Genomic DNA, 20,516 nt, shown 5'->3' on the forward strand with positions numbered 1-20,516 from the left:
ATTCATAATCGAGACTTTTTTTTTTTAATAAGTTGACCTGTTTAAGGATAAAAATGCCTGTGAGTATAATTAAATTGAATTCACTGCTTCGAGTGACCCTCTGATTCATGGGCATTTGCAGTAGGAAGAACAAAAATAAAATTAAAGCCTTATTGAAAGGTACAGTAATTAAGTCTCTCAGTTCTGATTATTACCAGCTGGGATGAGAGCAGTCTATAGACAAAAGAATATTATTCAAGCAAAAGGCTGCCCCTATGATGTATCTAACATCTGTCTACATGGGGGGGAATAAGTTCTTATTACAGAGTCATGGTGTTGTGTTGTTTTTCTACAGATAGAGAAGTGTTGCTTCTAGGGTTGATTCTTCACAGTCTCATGTCTTTCTACAGCCATATATGAGGAACCCCAGCTGAAGACTGGCTGTATCACCAGTGTTAATGCCTGGTAGAATTTGCTTTGATAGAGAGAGAGTTGTCTTCTCTTTCTTTGAGTGTTAAGTGAAAGTCTCAGACAGGGAGGCTCTGCACCTGAGAAATAGGTGCATTTTTCCCAAGAAGCCAGTCTATTATTTGGTGCCCGTTTTGGAAGATAAAGCAATAGGAATCACTTAGACTGATTCTAAAGGCATGTTTTTCTGCTGCTTTGGACTAAGGGGCTGATTATAATTCTTAATTAGTTGCTTAAATACCCATTGATTTCAGAGAGAGTTAGGACACACCGATATCTTTGTGATCAAGCTCTGAATTCTGTATCCGGAAGACACTCTTATGTAGGACAGATGCTGGAAGGGGCATACAACATTGCACAATGTTACTGCAGGTTACGTTATGAGGTTAATTAATAAGGGCTATGCTCTGGAGATAACCTGTCTCTTGAATTACCCTCTTTCCTTCTAAGGAAAAGAGCTAAGGGAAATTTCACATGTTTTTAATAGAATAGCAAAACCGTAGAAAATAGGGCTGAAAAGAAGCTCAGGAGGTCACTTATCCACATTTCTACCTCAAGGTAGAACAAGCTAAATCTAATCCGTGTCCTGAGAGGTACTTTTCTGACCTCTTCTGAATTTCTGGCAGTGGAGATCCCACAACCTCCTTATGTGGGATATACACTTCTCGGTGCTCTTATTACAGATGGGAGGTTTTCCTCGACACCTATTCTGGAGCTCCTGCTGTTCTTATTTATTTATTTCAATAGTACTTGCCCCTTTCTCACTAACACAGGTTATATAAAGTCTGTATCTGCCTCATTGTTTTGCAAGTGAGTTTTCACATGCCTTGTCATGGGTGATATATTCTAAACTTTTGGTTGTTCTCATTGCTTTCCTTTTATTGTCCCTCTGCCATTTGCTGTTCTTAAGCCAAGGTCTTGCTGCTGAAGTAGCTTGGCCATTATCTGACTGGAGGAAAGAAAAAAAAACCAACCAGAAAACAGACATTGCTCCTTGAACCCAATGGGCATTACAGGATGCATGCATGTATATCCAGAGTGGCTGCAGCTTGAGAGTTCTTTTGGTGGTAACTTCAGCACAGACAGGAAAACAAGTGAGCTGAGCACTGGCTGGGGGGTGGGCTCTGCTGGCGTCACTGCTTTATGAGTGGTACCAGAGGCCCAGGAGTGAACTGAGGCGTGTGTGCTCTCCTTGGCCATCTGCTGCTTTTTGTCACTGCCTCTAAATCCCTCATTTTCTGATCTTTTTTAATACTTTCTAAAAATTATCCTCTTATTTTAAAACTTCGTGCAGTTTTTCTCAAATTAAGTTCGCGTTTTAGTGATGTGTGTAAAAGGGGGGGGGGGGGGGGGGTAAAAAATGTGGTGGTCAGAAGCGGCATGGAGTCAGATCTCAAAGTTATGTGCAAGGAAGGATGGAATGGACTTCATGTTTATTTGATTACATCAAGATAAAATAATAACATTGAGATAACATTATGTATGAACAATAGTGAATAATGTGCCTATGGCAGTAAAATGATGTCTGTAGAATAGCTTTAATAATGTATTCTGAAGTTAAATTCAGTGTTTGACCTGAGACTGAGGGCACTTCCAGAGGAAGCCTTGCCCACCTCCAGGCAGGTCTGGCTGAAAGGCTCAGTCCCGGTTCAGTCTAACAGCAGGTTTTGGTCTTGAATGTATGTAAATGTAAATGTCTCCCACTTACTGAGGGATTCATCATGAAACAATCTGTTGTGAGAGATCTGCTGCCTTAGACTCTTAAAAATAGGATACTCCTGCATGCCCTTCATTTCCAGTACTTAAATGTTGAAGGATTATGGGAACATCCCGTAGTACAGCCAGCGCTTTTGTTCCCCTGGTTTCCTCTGGTTCCTGAGCACTTTGTGTTTCTTTTCAGTATAGCACAGCAACTGCATTTATAGGAAACACCTGGGACATTCACATCATAAGAAAGATGAATTTAATTCTTATAGTAGCAGGTATGCAAACTGATCTCTATCATTCTATTCAAAAAACTGGTTTTCTTCTCGTGGTAAGGCATGGGAACTCTCTACCCCGAAGAGTTTTCAGACTTGTCTTACCATACACTGCTGTTTTCTTTCCTTGCGGACCTTCTGTAATCACTGCTGAACACGAGAGGAAACTTTGATCACTGAGGTGTTAAAATCAGTAAGGCTCGCTATTGTTTTCACTTGGGATCACAGTAAATTCAGCATATGGACTAAAAAAAAGCAGATATACTCTCATCCTTTTCCAGCCTAAATGCATTTTGCTGTCAACACAGACATTTTCTTTGTACCAAGACTAGATCTGTACTTAAGAAGTTACTGTAAATGCAAATATTTGTTTGCAGTTTGTCTGTTTTCCTTCTCGCCATTTGCTAGGAAGGTTGGGGCAATATATTTTGCAGGAGGACATATACTGAAGGAGTATTCCTTAGGAGGAGGGAGTGTAGCTGAGATCCAAAGTCCTCCATCAAATGTAGAAACTGCTTTTCCTTCTGTCCAGGACTAGGAGTGTTTGTCACACCGCCCACTGGAGATTAATTAATTTTTCATAGTTTATATAATAAGAGGAAGATGAGAGAAATGAGTCAGTTACTTGAAAATATTTATTAAACTTTCCCCCCCTCCCCGGATCAGAAACTCTAAAAAAAAAAATTAATAATAATAATAATAAAAAAAACTCTTCTGTGTTTACTAAACTAGGCTCATTTTTCCTGTTATAATGGTGACTCATAGCTAAAAGGCAGAAGAGACTCCGGAAGAATTGTGAGGTACTGCATTGCCCTTGACAAGCCATGCTAAATATCAGGAATTAATATAAAGCTATAAACAGGGGACTCAGGCAGTTTTCCTTATTGGATTGTTCAGACTTCCTGCCACAGGCTGTCCTTGTGGGTAGAAGAGCACATTCCGTCCTGGCTTTTAGCAGCAGAGCTGGTCCAATTTGCATTCTTGCGGGCACTGTTTTCCCTTTCTTTGTTTTGTGGTTACTTGAGCTTATTTATCTCTTTTATTGCCACAAGCATTTTCTATTCCCACCATCTAGCCCTTATGAAAGCGTATCAGTGCTGAGGCTCCAGCCTTTCTGTATTTTATGTGGGAATGAGTTGATTTTCTACCTGTCTTTGGTACTAATAAAAATCTATAATTTAAATGAACGATTTCAGCAAAAACATGGCATGGCTGATGATTATGTAACCAGCTCTGATCAGAAAGAACAGATTGAATATTAGAAAATGCAGAGTTTTGGTACAAGGGTTTTGTCACAGAGCATTATTGCTTTATAACAGAGCCCTGAAATACTTATTTAATTTCCCTGATCTCTGAGGAGCTCACATTGCTTTTGCATTCCTTCACCTTTGGTTTACTACTCTAATTTAACTTAGTATTTATGTTTTCAAATAGAAAAGCCAAGGTAATGGCTGTATGTCTAACCATTAAAGGCAATGTAGGACTGAATATGCCCTTTTTTCTAAAGGCAGGACAGTCTGCAATATTTTACACTTGTGAAGGTGCTGAAGGTTTTTCTTTTTGCTCATACTGAAAGGAAGAACTGAGCTTAATTACAGCAGGTGCTTCATTAAGATTTCTGGAAGCTCTGAGCATCAGATCCAGGCTTCTTTCCTGTCATTCTCAGTAACTTCAGGAAACATTTGGGCCCACGTGACTCCCTTGTAGTTTTTCTATCTGCTTTTCTAGTACTTCTTAGGGTAAGATTTTAGAGTATTTGTGACTATGTGGACAAAGCAGGTTTCTTCATACACTTTCCTTATAGGTCTGGAGCAGCTGCATAGCACTCCATCCCACAGTGCACTCATCCTACAACATAACCTGAGACAAAGAAAAGTCCTGAGGCATTGTGAGGCCTGGAAATTGAAGCAGGAGAGCATGAGAGAGAGATGAAGAGTTCACTATAATGAAACAAAGGAGGTTCTCTGTCTCACTGCAAAGACTGTCCCTCTTTGCTGCCTGCCACTGCTGCACACCAAGGATCCTAATTGCCACCTTTTTACTGTCACAGCTGCGCGTGCTCGTGAGGTGTTGATAGTATTTGTGTGCTAAAATCTCCCACAGTCATGTGTGTATTTGGCTGTATAAAAATAACTCGTTTTGTACAGCTCCATATGTGATACACAAACAGGAATTATGCAGTGCTTACCGCGTGCAGTTGGTTTATGAGGCAGTATATTAGTAGTGTGGTAATATGGTGTCCTTTCCCATCACCTTCTAGCCAAGGATTAAAACACAGTTTCCAGGTATTAATGAATTAAATTTCATGGTGTTCCTCCAAAGCTTGAAGGCAATAAACCTATTTGACACCCAGATAGATGGATGTGTGGAGATTAAATGATTTGCTGGAAGAAGTGTCATTTGTCAGATGCAGAACTGGGAGCAGTGCTTAGTCTCCTATCTTGTTACATCTTCCAATTTACTACTGCTGTGTTATTATAACTTAAATCTTGCTTTAACAGTTACTTCTCCTGCGTTATCTCGGAGCTCAGCTGGTGTTCCTAATCTTTCTTTTCTTGGTGTATTATTTCCAGTCTAACCAATTGCAGTTGGTCACTGTCATATCTCTTACGCTGACTCTGCATCAGTAGAAGCTCACTGGTGCAGGTGCACCACCTGTATGTTTGTTTGAAAGCTGCCCTCAGGGCAGTCTTTGTACTGCCTGACTGTACTTCTGATAGATCCAGTTGTGTGTTATTAGCAGTCTCTTACAACTACACCCAACAAAATTCATTGCTATTTTTCAGTAGGGATTAAAATACCAGTTTGGGGTTTTTAAATGCATTTGGTGCTCTGTTGGCAATGAGAAATTCTCACAGTCCTGGCTCTTTTCATGGCCTGTCTACAGTGTCGCAGAATTCTCTGTTCCAACAAAGAAACCGCACTTGGATTTCATCTGCATGTGATTACTTCCTCCTGACTTGGCATTTCATGGTTATGTAATTGCTATTCTAATCTACTGTTATCCTTAGTCCCAATCTTCTGCTTTTTGGAGCCCTCTTTACGTTTCTTTGTCTCACAAAGGCTGCTGGCATTGGTGGGGTTGGTGCTGCTGTGTGTTTGGGGAGCAGAATTGATCAAATTTCTTCATTTTCAAAATACTACTTGGCACAGTGTCTTAATGGTGTCATTTCCAAGCTCACTACGTGCTTTTGTGTGTCCTGATCTTCTGTCTGCTTTAATAATTTCCCTTCTTGTCCCACAGAATCTGTGCTGACTGATCGCGTTTAAAAACACATCGACACAGATTTGTATGCCTGTGTTTCAGTTACAGGTGCTGAGTGTTTACTTTCCAGTCAGTGTTAATAAGAAAGATGAGAGGATGGTGATGTTGTTTGGGGGATGAGACATCAAGGGCTGCATGAATCTCATTGTTTTCATTTCATGGAAAACCCTATCATGGAATGTTCAATCATGGGACATTCACATTGCTGGGTTAAATTTTAGCTTGGAAAAGTCCAGTTCCTATAGAGATTCCCTCTTGTTTTCAGTGTGGACCTTTTTTTTTGCTGTTTGTTCAAAAAAGCTGTGTGTTGTTCCCATCCATAATCAGGGATTTGCTCTTTTTCATCCAATGTAACCTGTGTGTCTGTAGAAAGTGCAAGTGATAACTTACCTGTAGATTATAGATATATAGATATATTTGTCCCCAAAGGTCCCTTATTTTTTGTTAATATTTTGATTTCATATCCTCTCTGCATATCACTCCCTGCACATGCAATTGACAGTGTGACTCCTAAGCACCTCTCCTAACTGCTGATTCTGTGACGTTGCTCCATTTGAAGAAGCTTTGAGCCCACTCATCCCTGTGGGTGAGTCAGTCCTCAGCAGTGTATTATTTACAATCATGCTTCACGGAGCTTCAGACAAGTTCTTGTTTGAGGAAGATGTCTTCTGATCTGAGCAAGTTTGTGCTAGAACCTGAACCAACCTCCAGATAACACTGCTTGTTTGCATTTGTTTATCTGCTGTAAAAATAAAACCCAAGTCTTACACATACGTTATGTGATTCCATGTTCTGCTCTGCTTGGCTGTATGCAGCATGAATGCAGGTCTAGGCACTTGGTGACAGCAGGACAGTAACACAGACCTTCACCCCTTCCCACTTTTCCATTACACAGGGTCATGTTGTCTACAGGCAGTTGTGTGCTGCTGCCTTTCTTGAGGTATTATGTAACAGAGTCTTTTTTATATTTAGAGCTTGTCTGCCTGCTGAAGAGATCACAGGTTTAATAATAAACTTAATGGAAAAGACAACAATCTTCTTTGAGAGAAGCAGAGAGAAAGACCAAGTGTTGGGTTATTTTTGTCAGCTGCCGTGGAGTGGGGGCAGCTTTATTGCCCTGCAGTGGGTGAGATGAGTGGGTCAGTGCAACGTGGCTCATACGAAGTAACATGCCACAAATACCACTTTGCAAAAGAACCAGCCTTTTCTTAATAGCACAGATCCAGTTTGTGATGGATGGACAGGTGGAATACGAGTTGTATTGAGCAGTCCAAGGTAGGAGAACTATGCCTCTAATTCTTACAAGACTTACTTTGTAATGCCATTGCTGTTAGAGATGGTAGCTCTTATTTTCACCTGACCTTCTAACAGACTTGTCTTGAAGTGGTGCTGAAAATAACTTTGTAACATGTTTTCCCAGTTTTAAATAATTCACTGCCTCTTTCAGGACAGGAGAGAGGCTACAGCACAGCAGACTTGTTGGAAATCCTCAGCTTGCTCAGGATGGATACATGCAGCCTTTGTGCACAAAAAGAGCTATATATAGACGTACGCTGCAGGCGAGCTGTTATGCTGTGCAGGCTCAGGACCTGCTTTACCCAAAGCAAAAGCCATATTCTTCTTCTGAGCACGGTCACTCCTGTGTCATACGGTATCCTCAGCGCAGCTGTCTCTGTGAAATCACAGCGCAGCTTTTAAATGAGTCTTTGAACAGGAAGATTGGAGGCTCAGCTGTGGAGGGGAGTGGGGGCAGCACAGAGGGCTGTGTCTCTTGAGCCTGATGGCTTGGATACTGTGGCTTATCCCTACAACCTAGCATGTGATGGAGCCAGTTTCTGATACCCTCACACGAGCTGAGAGTGACTTTTTCCCCCTGTTTCTTTAGTATTTGTGTAGATAAAGATTTCTGTTCTTTTTGTATTGGTTTAGGGTTGTGTTTTTTTGTTTTTTTTTTACCTCTCTGGATTTTCATTTTTTTCCTTCTTCTTACTCCTCAGAGATGCCACAAATTGCAGCATTTCCTGCTATAAATAGATCCATATAGAAAACGAAGGTGAACTATAAAAGGGAAAACTGTTTGGTTTAAGCTTATGGTGCTACAACTACTCCCCCAGTTCTTCTCTCTGCAGTATCCAAGTGTAAATCTCTCCTTGTCATTTGTGGGCACAGCTCTACTGATCCTGCGTAGTGGATTTCACATGGGCGCAGTCCTCTGTGATGTGCATACATGGTGGGGAAGCAGGATGTTCCCCAGACACAGGTCAGCAGACATACACTATCCCATCAGTCACTCAAGGCAGAGCATTTCAATGCATTTTTAAGCCACAAAGAGCGTAACCTCAGCTGCCATGTTTGACATAATTTGTCAAGTGTAGCCAAGATAATTTCTGTTCCTGTTGTTTTTCATGTGTGCAGTGTCTCATGATGTGGTCTCTTAAAAACATAGGCAGAGAGGGGAGATGAGGCTTGAGATTTCCACACTGCGCTCTTGAATGTGAAATCGGATTTGCCGTCGTGAAATGAAGATGATAGCTGGGCTTCTTTTTGCAGCAGAAAGATGAAGGAATAGAGGTAAAGGAGATTATTAGATATGTACCTCATTGCATGGATTTTGATCTGATCAAACAGGTCATGTTCAACTGATATGCACATATATATATATTTATACATATATATACATTTATATATAGAACTATATATATATATATAACTTCCTCTCTTAATATATATATATGTATGTATGTATGTATGTATGATTATATTTGGGGAAATCTTTCTTACCTGCTCTTTGTGATTATGATCTTTGAAGATGGGTAGTGGTAGGTTTGGCTGTTGTATTTTCAGGAAATCTTCTAAACCAGCATTGGAAGCAGAGTATTTTACAGCACCAGCCTGTGGAAAAACATCTAAAGGCTGCCATTGTGTCATTCAGACAAGAACAACTGAAAGCCCTTATGCATTTCATCTCCTTTTCTGTTCCTCAACACTATAAATAATTCAGATCAGTTGGCTTAACTACGACTGGCAACTGCTATTTATTAAGAATGACTGAAATAACTATGTAGCTCAGTAGAATAGAATGCATTTGGGACTTCAACATGAAACAGAGTGGCTAAAACATTTTGGTTGTCCTTTTGAAGAAGAAAAACTTAAAATCTACTGCTAGTATCCCCTACAACTCTGCCAAGGATAAGTGTCAGTGGGAATTAGGATGTGATCTTTCCAGAGTAAGCAAGGGTTTGTTTGTATACAAGAGCATGCACACAGATCTTGTAGCACTATTTCCCCCTTCAGTATCTTGTTGTGTGCGTCGTTGTTGGTAATTTCAACACTGAGGTTACAGTTAAATCTTTAGTTTGCTCCTGTCCATAATATATGTATGTATTTGTGGTTATGTGTTTATCTGTAAAGTGTTTTTTAAATGCTCTGTATAGATTTTGTTTATATTAGTAGACAAAAAAGCAGCATTATTTTCCAGTGATCAGTGACAAATGAATTGCAGTTCTCATTTCTTTCCTGATTTAGGGTTAATTAACAATGCCCACCCCTCCTTGGTGCTATTGACCATTAGAGTTGGAATGGCTTTCTGAAGGTCAATGTCATTATCCCTATTCTACAGACAAAAAATTAATCCATTGGAAGGGATAAATTCAGGTTGGGTGTTGCTACAGCAGAAATAGAGTACGTTGCTGTGGAGTGGCAGATATTTGGCTGTACATCATAAGATGTATTACTGTATAACGTGAGAACGCTTTTGCAAGTCAACTGATTATAAATGGTGCATTTGGAATAAATTCTGTATCACAAAAGAGTTGACATCCAGGACTGAGATGACTAATTATCTAATCTCACATCTGGCATAAACACCCAAGCCATTTGTACAATGAACTGCATTTCACGAGAGAGAGAAGGGAGAAAGAGAACATTCTCTGCTGACTCAGTGGTCGTAAATCTTCTGGGGTGTGTTTTGCTTATATTTGATATTTGTCCAAGGGGCTGAAAGAAGTAAAGTGATCAAATGTCATTTGAAAATCCTGGCCTGCAGCTTCTATTTTTCTCATTTACCTGAAGCCAAATATTTCAGTACAGGCACAGTTATGTGGGGGATAACTCGGTGGTATCAATGAATGGGCTCTGTAGATTTATTGCCTTCACCCTCTTTTTTTTTTTTTTTTTTTTTTTTTTTTTTTTTTTTTTTTTTTTTTTTTTGAGAGCTTGTTTTACATTGATTTGCCTTAATAACATTCTACGCTGGAGATATAAAGGAGGCGAGCAGTATGTTCTGCTATGAAGCCTTTTGTTTCATTTGCATGAAATAAAGCACTAAGCTACAACACAGCTCAATACATTTTTCTTTCTTGGCCAGCGGTCAGAGAGCTTTGGCATGGGAATGTGACTTGAAATAAATGCATTGCATGGGGTGATACTTAGTGAGCTTTTGTTTGTGGACGTGTTGAATTTATATGGTATTTCTCTTCAAGGTAAGGAAAACATCAGTGATAGTTTATTTTTAACAGAGAGAAAAATAGGAGATGAATCAGCGATAAGTAAATGATATGCACCAACTTTTCAGGGCAAAGTGTGTCTGCTGCAACAAGGCTTTCTGCAGCACGAACTTTTCTAGGTGGCGTGACATGAATATGATTTACAAAGGAGAGATCATCAAAAACTCCAAGTAGGGCATAAAATACTGGAATAAAAGGAATGTAGGTAAATGACTTCAGGACAACTTCAGACACTCTCATTGATTTCAGTTGGCATCTCATTCTGGCTGGACAAAATACAGAATGTATAAATTAAGTTTTATGTATACCGTGTATGGTTTTGTGCTGATGTTGGCACAATTTCAGATGTAGAATTAAATTACTTTTTCCAATAAGGCAGCATGGATTGAGGCATGGGTTCCTTTCTTTGCTAATGGAACTAGTAGAAAGATATTGAATTATGCTGACTTTCAAATTGACTGAGAGCCAAAGAGAGGAAAAAATCAATGACATTTTTGATGTCCCTTAGAGCTTTTTAACAGGCCCCAGCCAAGCAGGGAAACTCAGTGTGAGATAATAGCTGTTGACATTGGTTTTCCAGTTAAGAAATGTGTTTCTTCAGGTAAGCATGCATCCTGCATAGTCATAGACATCATTATCACTCCTAGCACAGGGTTGCTAAGTAGGCAGTGGCTGGTATTTGGGATGCCAGTCAGAGGATCTTGGTTGCAAGCTATGCATGTCACTCAAATGCTAAGCACCTCTGTCTGAACAGAGAATGCACAGTGTGTATATTCTTTTACAGAGATTAATTTGAAGAACAACAAATAAAAACAGAGAAGGATCTTTTATTTCATTATAAATTCCTGAAATTACATGTGACTCGGGTGGTGAGAGACCAACTATGCCACAGATCTCATCATTACAATAACTGTCCATCAAATCGGTGACTTGTTGGTATCTTTAAATATTTGTAATATTTTTGCAGTTTTGTTAAGGTGCACTTGAGAGCAGCAGCTGTGATTTAATAAAAGATGGTCCAATCCGTCAGAATCTTGCTGCTCAGATGGAAAAGGTTCTGATTTAGATAGAGAGACTAATGCATAGATACAGCCCCAACGGCTCCGTGTTGTGACTGAGATTCATGGATGCTGGTCCACGTCTGTAATGAAATAATTTCTCTTTGCCTTCCTTCAAAGTTCAGGTTTGCCTTTCATTTAATAACAGGTGGGTATAATTCACCTCTGAAGGACTTTAGTCCTGGAATGGGATTTTGAGAGCGAACTCCGTACCTCCAGCTCTTTGATGTAATGAAGAAAACTATCATATCGTCACTTCTGGGAATTCAGTTTCTTGCAGTAATTTTGCTTTCTGCTCCTTGAAGATTCATCTTGTTTTTCTAAGGGTTGTTCATGTAATCATAGGCTTCTGTCATTTTAAAGGCAGGCTTCAATTCAAGTGGCATCAGATCTGCAGAGACTGAAATACAGGTAACCTCAGAACTGCCTTATTGTGAAAGTAAGTGAGAGAAATCAAAGAATTGGGCTTCAAAAATAATATACAGACAATCCCTACAGCTTTGCAGAGGCTGATTTATGTATTTCGTATTCTTCACATTTCACCCCTTTAGTGTCAATCATTATTAGTGATGGTCATTAGATCACAAATATTTGTGCGAATGGTTTGTGATCAGTAGCCATTTATTTTTGTTTTAGATGTGCACCAGTCTACATGATGTTATTTATACCTCATCACAGAGACACAGGTGTGAGCCTGGCATTTTGTCTTGCTTTTAGCTTCTGGCTTTCTGCGCTGTCATTCACACTTACCCCTCTGGAGGAAGGAAGGAGGGACTTGCTGCACTCAATCTAATTCACGTGCTGAAGACAGTATGCTAAAACTGAATGGTTGCCTTGTGTGACCTGTGCCACAGGATAAAACTCTACTAATGCCATTCTGAAAGTTAATTTCAAAAGTCTGGTTTGTAATGGAAGAAGGCTGTGATGCTTGCATGTCCTGTCTACCCACCAGGTTCCTCCCACCCATCAGCTTAACCTTGGGGGCTGTCCTCAATCTGATTTGAAAGAGGAACTCAAGTCTGCAAGATAACTAATCACCTGTTAATTTTTTTGACAAGTGAAGGCAGAATGGGTGTGAATGGCCCCTCCAAGGTAAGGATGGGCAGGACTGAGCCCTGATGCATTCACCTGGTAGTCTCCCAGTGTGTGTCCTGCTCCTGCTGCTCCTGTCCTTCACTTGGCCACCAAGAACTTCTGGTGAGCCAGATGCTGGAGTAGTGTGTTATGAGTCTGCATGGGAAGTGTGCTGAAACACGACAGGGAGGGAGAAGTTGGATACAAGTCAGCACAGCTGGAAAAGTGCCTGGTCTTGGGTTTGGCATTCACTGGCAGCTCTTGTACCAGCTGCCTCGGAGGATGGGAGTCAGCACAGCCCTCCCCTGCAGTGCCTGGATAGAGGAGCCAGGTAGGGTGTCCCTCTGCAGCCAGCTCTCCCAAGGGTCATAGAGAAGAGGATATAAACCATCATTTCCAAACACACTTTCTTGAGTGACTTTTTTCAGTGTTGTTTTAATTTGCTCTCTGCCCTGTATCTTTTTACTTAGAGTTTGATGTCCCCTGCAGCACAGTGGTTTCTTTACTTCCTTATTCACAAGTTCCTATCAAAAAGCCTTGACAGATAAGGGCAGCACCTGAGCCCTTTTGTGGGATTGATGCCAACACACCCTCATTGAGTTGTGTTTTTGCAGTTGTTTTCCATCTGATAACCAAACATGATTTCCTAGAGTTTTCCATTCACACCTATTTCACACATGCTTTACTAGAGAGAGCAGCTTGTTGCCTCTTCAAATCTTTCCCCCAGAAACAGGAAAAAATACAAATCTTATTTTCTTAGGTAAGGGTGGTTTATCTCAGTTTGTGAACAAGATGAACCCCAAGGCCTCTGAATGTCCTTATGGTGGTGAACAAGCAATAGGTTGTTTCTAATGGCATTTTTAAATTGTTCATTGTTTGTTTGTTTTTTAAGGAAGGTGCCTGAAGTATTTTTAACTAAGTAATAATTGCCACATATAAGCTTAATAATAAGGTTTTATTCTATTTTGTGATGCAGGGTTGCATCGATTGCAATTAAGGAGAACTTGTGCTGTTTACCATCAGCAAAAATCTCCAAGCCTAATAAAGATTTCCAAAGAGAAATTATTGTTCTCATGATAATAATTTCATCCTCGTTCACTATATTTATCTGTGGAGTCTTTGGGACATTTCTGAGATCATAACCTCCCTAAATGCCTTGACAAGTAAGATGCAGCTATTACAGAATTAATACAGCTTTAAAACAGTCTGCTGAGCATATTACTGAAGTTTCTTAATCCAGCTGTTAAAGTCACTGTCTGAGCAGTAAACCGTATCTTTTTAGGTCTAATTAAGATAGACTTAATTACAGGAAAATATCAGTTTCTTCATACTCTCTAGGAGATGGCAGTGAGCACAATCCCAAAGGTTAATTATTTAGTAAATAAAGACCATTGCAGTTTCTGTTTAGAATATGGGCTCATCAGAAACGGTGCGTTTCTATAATGGTTTGTATTATATTTCTGTTGCTTACAACTGTCAACACAAGGACAGAATCGTTTTGAATGTGACCAGGCAGCTGTCTCTGTGAAGCCTATAGATAGCAGCTTCCTTGTGTGGAACATTTTCAGCTCCTTCAAACAGATTTATCAAGCATCTTTACTGCCTCAACACTGCCAGCTCAAATGACTTCTCAAGGAGCTTTGGTTATGCAATCTTTTAAGTGCGTCGTTGTTTTTGTTTGTTTCTTCACTTGTTTGTTTGCTTTTTCTCTGTTTTAGTAACTCACTGCAGCAGCTGAAATCTAGTGCAGGGTTTCAGTGTGTTTTAGGAAAAACAGACACATTTGTCCACCATGACAAGGCTTTAAATAATCTTCCAAGCTTCCACCTGCTGTGCAGAGCAGCAGGACGGCACAGGGCAGAGCAGAGCAGTGAGCTCATGGGGGAAGCGGAGCTTTGTGAGTGAGAAGAACCTTCAGAGACAAGAGCTGGAAACAGCATTTGTCCGGCATCATTAGAATAACCCCCGTAATTGTTGTGGGATCTGAGGACTGCTTGGTGGAATATTCCTCTCTGACGTACAGGCACTGGGAGACAAACAGAAAACCTTTGGCTTGTGCCTTGTTCCAGCTGTCCCCGCAGACAGGAGGTGGCTGAACAGAGCTGGGTAAGGAGCAAAAGGATCTTCCCAACGAATTTCTCTGTTCATTATTGCTGCAGTTCACAGCATGGGAACTTTCAGTAATAAAGACTTTAAAGGTTTCTTTAAAGGGCTTCCAGGCTGTTTGAGAAGCTCCATCTGGAAAAGGTCTCGTGAGACTTCGGAGTGTTTTGTAAATACAGGCTGGGGACAAATGAGAGTTTTCTTAAATTGAATTCTTGCAAAACTTGCTTTCTAACAAGAACTTGCAGCAGGCCACATTAACACAGGAATGTTTACCAAATTGCATCCCTGGTGTAATGCCTTTTGGAAAGGGTACAGTTAGCTTGTCATCTCTATAAAGACTTTTACTAACATAGTAAATTAAAGGTCTGATGGGAATGTGCTCTAGTTGGTTCTTTTCAGGTCGTGTTCTTGGTCTTGGATTACTGTGTGAAACTACGTGTGATGCTTTATGCTGTTTGCCTCTGGATTTGTTTTGTGTTTCAGCAGATTGAATAGCATTTCTATTTAAATGGCATTTCATTCCAACTTAAAACAATTGGTGCTCTGCAGTGCCAGGGGATTCTTGAGGTAATAAGAACACTGTACGGTTTGTGATTTACTGGCTATTTCAACCTTTGAGAGGTATCAGTATGTTTCAGTCCATTTTTCTTGCTTTGTTTAAGTCGGTGATGCCTCATCAGTTACACCACACCATGGCAGTGGGAGTGTTCTCAGCACTGGTGGCTCTTGATTGTGATTCGATCAGAGGCAGCTGTATGTCCGGAGCATCATTTTTCCATCAGCGGTGCTAATGCTCCAGGAACACCAGCAGTACCAAATCTAAAGAACTTGATGTCTTACTTTCACAGTCTTCCCATCTTTGAAATGTCTCGGCTTTTCTTAAAATGTGTTTACTTTGTGCAGTTGTTTATGGCTGTGTGTTAGCTGCCCACACCAGGCAAAACCTGCCTGTCTGGAGCTCTTACTTGTCTGTGCATTCCACTTAGTGCTTCTGGCAGCATATGAGAACAGAGAATGTGGAGCAAGAAAAAGCTATGATAGCTCCATAAATCTTACAGAGATTGAAAATATTACCTGCTATCATCTTGATATTTTTCCCTCTGCTTGTGCTCTTATATTGAAATCTCAGTATATTTCCTGAACATTGAATTAAGCCTCCTACAGCCTTCCTCCTTCTCCTTCTCTCCCCCAGGAAATAACATTATCACCCCCTCTTTGTAGATGAGGAATTGAAGGTCTGAGTAGTGAAAGCGACTGGTCCGAGGTCAGCTCCTGAGCTGGTGGCACAGCAGTGAATAGACAGAGACGTTCTTGCTTTCAACTGTGCTAAACAAGACTGTGCCCTCCTGGTTTCAGTTCATCATAACTTGATGACTGTTAATATTTAAACATAAGAACGTGGCAGAAGAATTTGTTTTCAACCAGCCAACAGGTAATTCTTTGTTACGCCAGCAGCAGACATGAAGTACCTTCCATGCCCTCATGGATCTTGTCTGCTGTTTCTTGCTTTGTGTAAGGGAAGATGTGAGGATAGCTGAGGACTACAAGAAAGGGTTATCATTTGAGTGTGGGTCTTAGTTTAGTGGGACGTGGTAGGTACGTACCTGAACATTCTCTTTCATGATAAAAATGAGGATAATGGACCTAATTCTTCATTTGTCTCATTACAGCAATAATGAAATATCCTGATAAAAGACAGACTTCAAAGTCTAACCTGTTTTAAAAGCAGGCAGAAGCTCCAGAGCACTCAGCTGCTTGTTGAAGGGGAGAAGTAATTCCACTAAAGTCCTCTGAGAGAAGTAAGAGAAGTGAACTTGGCGTTGTGCTGATCAGGAAGAGGAAGTCATCTGTCTGCAGCTGGTCGCTTTGCTGCTTACATGGCACAGCCCTATAAAGGCTACATAAGAAGCTTTGTGATGAACAAATGTCAAGGGCAATTAATTCTTTGGCAGGCAGCTGTTATTATTAGGACAAAGAATGGCCAGACATAGAAGGAAAGCCTTCAGCCGATTTATTATTCTCTACCTTTTCCACAAAAAAAAACTGTTAAGTCGCTCAAACCCCAGCGGTGAACTTTTCTGCAATGAGGATTTGAAACATGCCGGCTCCCTTTCCTCAGTAGGAGGCCTTGTGTCAGGTTTAGAGCACAGAGAAAACAATTCTTCACCACTTCAGTGCTATCAGCAAGAAGAGTTGTGTGTTAGGTTGGTAACATCATAAGACGTGGGCCGAGTTAAACCCACTTCAGACTGTTTTTCTCAGAATTAATTGATGGAAACTGCCCGCTTTCAGGCTTGATTTATTACCTTAGCAGAGTTATTCCAGGATTGCTGCAGAGCATCTGTGGGTGTTCTAAACACGCCCACAATGCCAGAGAACCAGGAAGGATGTACTTAAACCCCCCTAATTTATCTAATGACATCTCTAGCAGTTTTTGTCTGTGTGGGTTTAGAATTGTAGTGAAAATACATTCTTTGGCTTGATGAAGAGCTCCTGTGTGAGACTGCAAGCACTGGCTTTAGGGTTGTGTAAATAGCATTTGGAGCTGATAGGGGTGATGCTCTGACTGGCTGCATAACTTGTAAATGTATGTCTTAGTTTCGTACTTAGCGTACATAAAATACCCCAAAATTGCAGATATAGGCACTCACGATTGTGTCTTACAGAGGTGGCCATCCCATCCCATCCCATTTTGGCAGCCATTGTCTCAGTACTCAGCAGTGTTCCCTCTTTGCCCAATAGACATTCTTGAGGGCTCATTTATAAGGGGTTCAAAACAAATTTGGCTCTTCCAACATTTCCTGCACTGACACGTTGAGGGCAAGCCCTGGACTGGGGATCAGCTGGGATTCCTGCGGGTCCCACACAGCCTGTTCTGTTTGTGCCCGAATCGAGCTCCATCTGAGGGAGGTATGTTTGTAAGTGCTTTCAGCGTGGATTCTTCTGCTGTGCTTTATTTAGGCTGTGCCGTAATAAATAATCTTTCTATGGCTTTTTTTTAGGATGCTGTTCTCATGGTGTTGCTAACTGCAGACATAATTATCCCATCCCGGGCGTCACAATCTCTCACTTTTGTTGTAACATGAAAATTGCATGTAACGTGAACAGCAACCAGTATTGCTGCTCCGGAGTATTGAAGCTAATAATAGAAATGAGAAACCTGTTCTTTGTGAGCTAAATAAAGGCAGGCGAGACTAGAGAGAAAATCAGCTTCCACATGCACCCAAAGTAAAGGAGGTCCCAGTGTTCCTCCTGCTGATCGCTCTTAGCACCGGGCGCTGCTGTATGTAAATAGGATCAGAGTTCCTGTGTTGTGCTGGGAAGAGCCAGTCCTAAGGCAGCTGATTTCCTCAGGCCGTCGTGCTTCATTAGTGGGCGCAGTGCTGAGGCCTGGAGGTGCTGCGTGAGCAGAATACTCAGCTGCTAATTCCAGGAAATACTCTTAGTGATGGTGCAGTAACAGCACAAGTGGCTTTCGGCCATTGCTTGGAGGGCTGGAGCTTGTCTTGTGATGATATATCATTTGCAAAAAAGATATTCGTTGCTAATCTTGTATTTAAGTAATTTATAGATGCGTTGAATTCTGAATAACAAGGATTGGAGGATGCAGTTCATGTATGTTCCCTGGATCCGTTGCATAATCCTACTGCTTGTAGCTACATTTGGTATCAATTATCAGAAATCCCCAAGTGCAGTTCTACTTCCTGGGCAGCAAATGAAATGTGAACACAAGGGATGGTTGCCACATGATTTTTGGGTTCCAGTACTAGTGTGATAGGTCCATGTTTTGTGTGTTGAAGTTTGTGGATGCTTCTAGGCTGATGCCTCTTCTCCATCATTGGTAAAAGCGTGAGCACAGAATTCCTGGTCCTAAGTGGAAGAAATAGGCTCAGGAAGTGTATTTGCTCATTGCCTGCTCCCTGGACTAGCTGATGTGCAGTTCCATTGTCAGTGGGCTGCTTCTGAAAATGAATTAGCTCATATATCTCAGTGTGGTCCTGCAATGATAGACACGTCTTATGCAGGACATTGTTACCCCTGCTGATTACTATGGAAACTGGAGGTTTCAGGCTGCATCAGCAAGAGACACCTGGAAAAGCTAAGGCAGACAAATGGGAAATACAAAGGTATGCATAAATTAAGGAGTATTAAACTCCTCTCCAGTGAGAAAATGTACATTCAAGTGGCCTTGGTTTGCTATAGATTAATTAACCTCGGGATTTATCAGGTTTAATTAAGCTACAGTGAGTTAAAGCCACTTTACTCTTGATGGAGAACATCCACGAGGGAGCTTAATTCCCTTTTAACCTTATGCAATGCACATCGAATTCATGTATCCTGTGAGTTTGCCCTAACTTTCCTTGGTGTTGCTTAGGTTTTGGAAACTTTGGAACCTGAAGAGTTCTCTTATCCTTCGGAATCCTGGCTCCATTTCTTAGGAGGAGCTGGACAGAATGGACTTGTGATAACAGAGTAAAATGGACACTCAGAATATGCAGAACACAAGGATTGCGTGACAGACTGCGGGGGGTTAAAGTCTAGATTTGAAAAGCAAATAAAGGGCAAGAAGCAAAACTTTAAAACTTAAGAAATGGGGAAAAATAAAAGTGAAATGGGGCTATTAAAATCTATATGGTAAGTTTGGGAAGGTCCTGCTGCTAGATTGTGGTGCTGTCTGACAAAGACTCAGGGGTTTTACAAGTCTTGGACATGTCCAAGCTCCAGTTTTTCTATAGAGAAGGGTTGTGATGTATTACTGTGACTGTGAATTGCTTTGCTAAATATCTTCATGTGGGTTTCTTTTTTTCTCTTTTCTAGTAATTGCCCTTCATTTCTTGCTGCTGCTTTAGCTAGAGCGACTTCAGATGAAGTCCTTCAGAGTGATCTTTCAGCACACTACTTACCAAAGCATGTGGACAACGCCGATGGGATTATACGTAAGTACATCAGTGCATAACAACATACAGTTTCTTTTACACCACATACCACAGTGTCCTATGGATAATTCATAGATTTTAAAGTCATCAGTGCCTTAAGTGATCCATCTAGTCCGACTGATTTGGTACGAGATTTTCCCCACATTATTAGCTCTGTCAGTTAGCTAAATAGGGCTGGACTTCAGTAACATCATTGTCCATTGTGACATGAGAAGATTCATGAAGAATTTACCCCATTCCAGATAGCACTAGTGGCTAGTTTCTTAGTTAAAACTTTCTTGGTTTTGACTCTTGTCTAATTTCAACTTTAACCATTGAATGATCTTTTTTCACCTTGTTCCTTTCTCCAGCTGTACTTGAGTCTTTTATTGAATTTTTTCTCTTTAGACCAGATCTGTCACTCCTTTATTTTAAGAGCATCTCTATAAGGACTAGGACTATGTCTGGTGGCCCTGGATTTCTTGATAAGCACTTGCAACAATGCGTCCTGCTGCTTGCTGGCAAGCACAAGTTGTTCTTCCTCATCCTTAGAGGAAAGTCAAATATGTGTAGGAAGAGATTACTGAAAATAATTCAGAATTAAGTTTAGCTTTTACTACAGCTCCTTATTTATCTGTTTCTTTCCTTTCAGCAGTGGGTAATGCAAACATGTTTCGTGCAGAAGAGGGAAATTTCCTTTTATCCATATATCCTTGTTAGCTATTGAGATTTTGGCAGCATCCAGCTCAAGGCTTCGTGCTTTCCATGCGTTAAATAATTTCATGATTCTGCTGACTAAACAGTCTTGAAAAACTTTCTGGGATGCTCATTACAGCAAAGAGCAACGTTCATCATCCTTGCTGAGAGGAATTCTGCCATTCCATCTGGAAAATACTGTTGCCAAACCACTTTGCCCATTCCCTCCTTTCACGACTTGAAAAAGAAATGATTCTGGGGATAGGTAAGAAATATAAAACCGGGTATTTGAAGATGAAGATTCTGGTGAATTTCTCAGAAGCCTTTGGAAAACTGAGAAAAAGAAAAACATGCGATGGGTTCCTTCTTGTAGGTATTGCTGCCTCCTCCTGCTGAGCAGGTAAATGGAATAGATTTGTCATTGTTCTGGCTGAGCAGCCTTCATTAATTTCAAATTGAGATCTCAGAGA

General features: G+C 40.7%; 1 protein-coding gene across 2 annotated transcripts in view; it reads left to right on the forward strand.

Annotated features, from left to right (window-relative positions):
* Positions 1-20,516, forward strand: part of PPM1E (protein phosphatase, Mg2+/Mn2+ dependent 1E) — a 58,870-nt gene that overhangs the window by 27,750 nt on the left and 10,604 nt on the right. For both annotated transcript variants that reach the window (XM_072353374.1, XM_072353375.1), the window contains exon 2: positions 19,253-19,371. In XM_072353374.1, the coding sequence (XP_072209475.1) occupies positions 19,253-19,371 (119 nt within the window). The remainder of the gene's footprint in view (positions 1-19,252; positions 19,372-20,516) is intronic.

The sequence above is a fragment of the Excalfactoria chinensis genome, chromosome 19, assembly GCF_039878825.1.
Source record: "Excalfactoria chinensis isolate bCotChi1 chromosome 19, bCotChi1.hap2, whole genome shotgun sequence".
NCBI lineage: Eukaryota > Metazoa > Chordata > Aves > Galliformes > Phasianidae > Excalfactoria > Excalfactoria chinensis.